Source organism: Anthonomus grandis, chromosome 22 (genome assembly GCF_022605725.1).
Source record: "Anthonomus grandis grandis chromosome 22, icAntGran1.3, whole genome shotgun sequence".
In the NCBI taxonomy this organism is placed as follows: Eukaryota; Metazoa; Arthropoda; class Insecta; order Coleoptera; family Curculionidae; genus Anthonomus; species Anthonomus grandis.
The window spans coordinates 27,314,572-27,321,952 of NC_065567.1; the positions used below are offsets into that span (position 1 = coordinate 27,314,572).

At 35.4% G+C, this 7,381-nt stretch overlaps 1 protein-coding gene across 1 annotated transcript; it reads right to left on the bottom strand.

Moving 5' to 3' along the window:
- Nucleotides 1-2,373: 2,373 nt before the first annotated feature.
- Nucleotides 2,374-6,490, bottom strand: LOC126748446 (uncharacterized). The gene has a single exon (XM_050457701.1). It carries the CDS (start codon nt 6,488-6,490, stop codon nt 3,119-3,121), a length of 3,372 nt encoding a protein of 1,123 aa, XP_050313658.1. The 3' UTR covers nt 2,374-3,118.
- Nucleotides 6,491-7,381: the final 891 nt, after the last annotated feature.

Consider the following 7,381-nt stretch of genomic DNA (forward strand, 5'->3'; position numbering starts at 1 on the left):
CGAAATTGGCACTTTTTTTACGAGAAATTTGATTTTATCATCATCCCAGAAATCCTAATCAACGATATAATTCTAATTTTATTCATATTTTGTGTAGCAAAAAACACGTCTAAATATATCAGTTTTGACATAGGACGATGACTTAACGAAACCCCTATTTTCAGCGCTGTCACTTTAAATATTCCTTGTCCGTTTACGGGGAGCGACGAATCAGGAGAACTGTTCCCGTAGGATAAATAAAAATCTAAAGCTAAATCCCCATGGAAATGCTTACTGACCTTTTATGTTTGGATTCAGGTGCTTTTTTTCTAAAATTACAAAATGTATTTCTCAATCCTTTGTGAGTACTGTCTAAGTTATTAAACGTCAAATCGTGAAATATTAAATATTTTTCCGAATATACATTTTTACATTGTTGTCAGTTAATGTTTGGACTTCCTCTAACTAATTTACCGTGATGTATATTAATTCGATACCCACTACTGTTTAGTTATTATATTATTATTATAATAGGACGTATGTAGTAGTAACCAAAGCTCAAATTAGTGTACCGACTCCTATTCGGTATCGATAGCATATGGGTGGTCCGGTTCGAATTATTGTCTTTAAGTTGGTTCAAAGAGAATTTTTACATGTTTATATTTTCCGGGCAACGGAACATGTCATAACCTTTTAGTCAGAACCGAAGAGTGAAATAAAACTGGCCGTTTTCGACGGAAGTATGTGTATAGATGATACTATCAAAAGAATCACATTCAAAAAACATGACATTAAAGCTTTTATTTTCTTCAATGTCACTAATCTTTGTTTGCAATTATGTAACTAAATTAATAATTTTTTTAACGATTTTTATTTCAGATATATAATTCAATGGAGCTTGAGAAATTTAAAATTTTCTGGAACCAATCTCGTTCCTATATAAAAAATAGATGGTGAATTTTCATATAATACTAGTTACATGCCAGCAGTAGATTATCAACTGGATTTTGTGGATGCCTAAGACAACTAAGAAAATAATCAAAATCAAAAAACAATTCTCTACAAGTATCCGACGAAAGGTTAAAAAGACTCAAATTCTACTAATTAAATTTTAAAATGTAATCGTTTTTTTTTTTTATGGAAGTCATTGAAGAACATTCGTATGATTATAAGTTAAAAAGATATTTAAAGGTCTGACAATACTTAGTACATGTTTCCGTACTGTCCATTAGCGTGTTTAAAAGGGCCAGAGATCAGATTTTATTACAGTAAAACGCGTTTAATTAGACAATTACGTAATGTATATATAAGAGAAAAATCATTTATCGCACAAATCGCGAGTAATTTTACTTTAAAATGTCACGATTTACATTAGCACCGCTAATTTGGCGACTACTACTGCTTTTTCGTGACACGGATCCGTAAACTTAATTGCAATCGAATTCCTACACTCGACCATCTAAATGCTTTCCAAGGGCTTTTTAGTAGAGAATCTTTAATCTAATAATAATTAAATGTTTACAAATCTACATTTTCAAGATCCTTTAGAGATGCAAAATTTGTGGGAGTATATACCCTAGTACTCATTCAACAACATTAATCTAAAAGATAACCTAAAATCATAAACACAATAAATACAAACTCTTCAAGACGAACTAACCACTGGGTTATGAGCGCTTCTACTAAACTTATAAATAAAACAAAATATCAATTTTATTAGAGCTACATTTTATTATGCCCAAAGGCGATACTTAATAATTTTCTGTACATAATGAGTGCAATAACAATTTTTTTTTGCCAGTAAAATATTTGAGTCACAAAACTGTTCATTTTTGTTTTGGCCAAAATAAAAAATAAATAAACAACCTATAAGTTTTTTTTTCTTTTCGTATACCTTCAGGAAAATACGTACATACTTAGTATTTATTTACAACAACATATTTACAACTATACATAACAGTAGCTAGCCAGCAATTATAATATATGTACAAAATGTATTGCACATTTAAATTATATATACTTTAATTTAGATACAAGATATTTCACAGTAATAAGTAGGTGTACACAAATTGATAATGTTTTGATATATTAGGTAATATAAATACCATCCTCTACAAGCGTATAAAATAATTAAATATTTTGTAAGGTTTCTTTTTTGTTTCCATCTTCGCCACACAATTAGATTTTGTAGATTAGAGTCAGGTTTTGAAACAACAACTAGATATATATAATACATTTATAATTTAAAAAAAAATCTAATTGTGACGTGATTCGATTAGAAAATGAGCATTTTATTGGATTTATTAAAAAAATCAACCATACTACTACGCTAATACACCTAATTACACAGAATGAGTATTTTACACGACTGGTTAATAAGTATAACTATAGATATTTTATTCTTATTCGTTTCTTATTTTTATATTTGTACATAATAAATTAATATAACAATCAACTGGCTTACAGAGATTAATAACTAAAAGTAGATTTATATAATTAGAAATAAAAAATTTATCATTCTAGAATCACAACAATAAAAGGAAAGAATATTAATTCGGTACTTTGGGTATGACCAGAAAATAAAAACAATTATCAACTTATTTTTTGCTTGCAAATAATATATTGATTAAACTATATTATATTATTTCATTAGGTAAAAGTACAATGATATTTTTTTTAGCAAATATATATTCTGCTGTTTCAAGACTTTGAAACTTTGGTATATATCAATATCTATATTTCAAAAAAACTATATTACTGGCCATGCAAGCAACACAAGTTGATAGATTGATAGAATAAAAAAATGTTAATTAAAATATTGAAATAATTCTTAAAAAAATAAAATGATGGATAAGACATTCCCTACATCGCGACAATCTTAATCAACCAAACACGATGTATGCACATCAAAGACAACATTTTGTCATACCCATTCCATTACCCGATATTAGTTTTTCTTCTTTAAAAACAAAACTAGAGCTTCTTATTTTTGATGATTATCACTTACTAACTAAATATTTACTAATTCTAAATTATTTACTTTTAAGATCACATTTCATAATTATTTAATTGCGATGACAGTTGATCACCACCAAAGAGGTATATTTCTTGGCATTCCGGTGTTATTATGCTCCTTACGTCACGAGACGTCTGTTTCTTTTTTATTGAGATGGGAGTGTAAGGACTCATTCGCAGAATGGATGTTTCGTCGCGTTCGAGACACAAACACCTTTGGACAGCCATTGACGCTACATTTGAACATTTCAGATAAATGTTCTTTTTCGCAATGTTCTTTTAACTGCGCAGGATTGTTAAAAGAATCTCGACAAAACCTACAAGGAAGATTTCCATCTTTGTCAGGACTAGGTAGATCTTCCTCCACACAATGCACATATTTTAAGGAACTTAGCGGGAAGTTAATGAGAGGAGGTGATGAGGATTCTGGTGAGCTCGAATTGGAAGACCGTTGTTTCCCTAAGGCAGAACCATTAAACTGGCCGAACTGACTAAAATTTCCTAAGGAGAAAGGTAACACTCCTAATGGAGGAGGTAAGAGTAGAGGCGGTGGTGGAATTCTATCACCATTAAACAGTAAATGGTCCATGTGAGGAGGCAGATATTGATTTTTAAATGCCTCATCTGCATATAATCTAGCTAAAAAATCATTTTGTAAAATAGGATTTGTCGCGAAACTACCTAAAGGTGATAAGCTAGGTTCTCCCTTCTCCGAAGAGGTAGACAAGAGTTTCCTATGCAGGTTTAAATTTGCACTATGCCTATCCCTACTGCGTTTTGAAGGGAAAGCTGCATTGCACCCATCTACGTTACATTTGTGCATAAGTTTTAAATGTACATTTTGATAATGCGTTTTGACACCAAAGTGATTCTGGAAAACCTTTCCACATGCGGTACATTTCCTTGGATTATCTTTATCTATAGAAATATCCATAGTTGCGATAAACTGACCGTTGTCAAAATGTCCAAAGAGTTGGTTTTGACTAGATTCATCGCATGATTCGGCGTCGTTACTGCTGCCAGCAGATGAGATGTGAGATCGAGCTGGACTCGGAGGCCCTGCACTCATCATAAATTCCAAAGGTGGAAATTGATTTCCAGGGGCTGCCAAACCTAAATGAATTCCCTTTGACATCCATTCACTAAAGTTTCCATGAGAAAGATTCTCCAAATGCCTTAGAGCGTTTGATGAGTCGAAGGATTCGTCACTTTTATTACTTCCAACTGAGCTAGCTGGTCGGTCATCGTGATCATCTGCTGCATCTGAGTCTTGGCTTACCTTTTCTTTTTTTATTTTATCTATGAGGAAAAGTGGAGCCAAAGACGTCTTTATCTCTGGGCTGGCATTTTTTTCTGGTTCATTGGCATTTTCGTCTGGCTTACGTTTTACAAGATTAAGCGAGCTTTCGCACAAGTCTTTAAATTTTCCCTTTTTATTTGATTCATTTTTAGCCTCTAGCACTATTTTGCGGGTGGATTCGGCTAAGCGGTCCGAAAAAACATCATTTGACGAATCTCCATCACTAACGGGATCATCGGTCACTGTAGGAAATGCACACTTAATGGGGTTTTGACTTTTCCTTTTTCTTTTGTTCGTCGGTACATTTACATGTTCATCTTTTAAGCTATGAGTATCTACAACACTTAGGGAATCATCGTTACTATCTACATTACTTACGACCTCTTCGTCTGCGTCTGATATTGATGAAATTTTTTGTTTTTTAGAGGTCATGCTAAAATCCTCGGGTTGATCATCAGAAACTGAAGGTTCTGGAGGTGGAGGGGGAGGAGGAGGAGGAGGAGGAGGACTTTTATTAATTTCTTTAGTATCCTTTTTTGCCTCCATTAATTCATTGGATACATGAATACTTGCTCGATTAGAAATAACTAAAATTTCTTGAGGTGCCGGCTCCACCTGAATCGCTTCCTTTTCGGAATAATGCGGTTTTTCATAGGAAATATCGTCATCATCGTCTCCCCCTACAACTTCAATGCCCTCCTCTTCATCATCTTCTTCTTCGGATTGCTGATAATGTGATGCACTTAATGCCATAGCACTAAAATCCTTTACCGAACTCTTGCGTTCTTCCATGCCCCGATGCATGCTTAAATCTAATGTTTGCTTAAAATCCATACCGGCTAGTGGATGATATTTTAATTCTGGGGGTGGTGTCAAAAGCGGAAAAGGACCAAATGGATTTAATGGATTAAGAGTTGCAGCAGCAGCAGCAGCAGCAGCAGCAGCAGCAGCAGCAGATAAACCTAGTCCGGCTTGGGGAGGCATTAGTATGGGATGGGATTGTGAACTTCGACCGTCATGAGGAGATATTTTTCTTCTCAAGTGGGGAGAATGCAGCTTTGGGTTAGGATTAGCACTGTGTCTGTTACGAGATCTTCGAGAACTAAACATCATGTTACAACCTTCAACCGTACATTTATGCATCTCTCTTAAATGAACCGCGGAAAAATGGATTTTAAGAGCACCTTTGTCACAAAATGTTTTAAGACATACATTACATTGCACCCGCTTCTTACCAGTTGCTGGATTAATGAATTGCGTTCCTAGATTTAAAGGCAATCCGGGAGAACCCCATTGTCTTTTGGGAGGAGTAGAAGGCTTACGGCCAGGTATCATCCGTGGCGGTTTTGGACTCTTCATTGGATCGCTTTCACGACTTAAATTCAATGCTCTATGAGAGTTCTCATCACAATCATCATCTTCCTCACTATTGTTATTGCCCGGAAAATGATCTGTACTTGATGGGGATTTACTACCAGTTGATAACCTGGTCGACATTAATCCAGGAAGTGAGGAGGCTACTAAGTTTGCTGCAGCTAAAGCGTTAGCTGATGCTACCAGGTTCACGGCCGAGTGGCCTATTGACGTAGGTGGCGGTGGTGGAGGTGGTGGTGGTGGTGGTGGTGGTGGTGGTGGCTGAAGGCGACTTGATAATGATGTAGATATACTCAGGTTTAGGCCAACTGATGGTTCGGTATCAATGTTTCGATGCCTCGTTGCATCGGGGCTAGCTCGGTTGGGAAATGCAGCTAAACCAGCCGCGTTCAGTTTACGATAATCGAAGGTCATATTTTGAAGTCTATTTAATGGACTACTGGCCATTGTGTTAGGTGGTGGCGTCGAGTTCAGATGATGATGATGATGATGATGATCACTTGGCATCTTGTAGAAACCAAATGGGTGTTTTTGATGTGGTGACATACCGTACACTTGCGAATGGAAGACAGACGATGGAGGAACAATAGTCGGTGGAGAAGGGCGACGACTCGGGGACATCGCCCGAGGAGGGTGCACCGAGTGATGGCGCTCCAGACGCTCCAGGGTGCGCTCCTGAAGGGCCTGTTGCGCCAAGAGCAACTGCTGTGTTATGGCTCTGGTATTTTCGAATTTAAGGAACTGGTGGAGGGCCAAGGGCTCCTCCTTTGGGTTACAAACGTTCCATTGCTCCAGAATGCTGCTGTGTTGTCTCTGAAACATAAGACCACATGAAAATAAATTCGGCTTTATTTGCTATCAATTAATTAAAAATAAAAAGACGACACTAAATACGTGGTCTTGGTAAACAAGGTAGTCATTGCCAAAAGTAAATAATGATTAGCGGTTGGCTCGTTGACGTACACCAAACAGACTTGTTTAACGAATGTCCTATATATGTATATATAAATGGTATAGTTTGATTATCCTCTTCGACTGAACTCCTGTTTGTTTTTAATAGATCCAGGTTGAAAGGGGCAGGTGACTATCACCCTATTTATTTTTGGACGTGCGCAAGATATACCGCAGGCGTCGTTTATAAACAAGGCTGTGTTCACCGTGGCGAATTACACGTATATTTTGATGCACGCCGTTTTTAAAATATACAATTAAATTTAACCTTCTTTTTAAGAATGCGCGAGACGAATTTCCTGCTTGAAAAAAAAATTCACATACACACAGATTATTTTATCGCGCCAATGTGTGATTTTAATAAGTGCCGTAGTAACGAGGAGTATTCGAGAAATTGACGCATCAATGTTGGATTTTATTTGGAAATTTGCCTATTACCAGTCGGATTTATTTTACATTATTTCTCCGTCCATATATGAAATTATCCATCATAACCAACTGATGAAAAGCTATTGCAACTATAATAATTGGGTATATGCTCGTAAACAGTTATGCAGACGAGATCATAAAATATGCCAGACATTCAAAAGTCTTACTATACTATCTACTTCAATGGATAAAATATTTTCAAGTGACGAAGTTTTAAATCATTTTAATAAAAGATATTAAGATGCTCGTTTAATATCTGGGCTTTAAATTGCAAAAAACGATAGCAACCTTAAATAATAAAACTGAAATTAAATTTCTGCGAAATGTTCAATT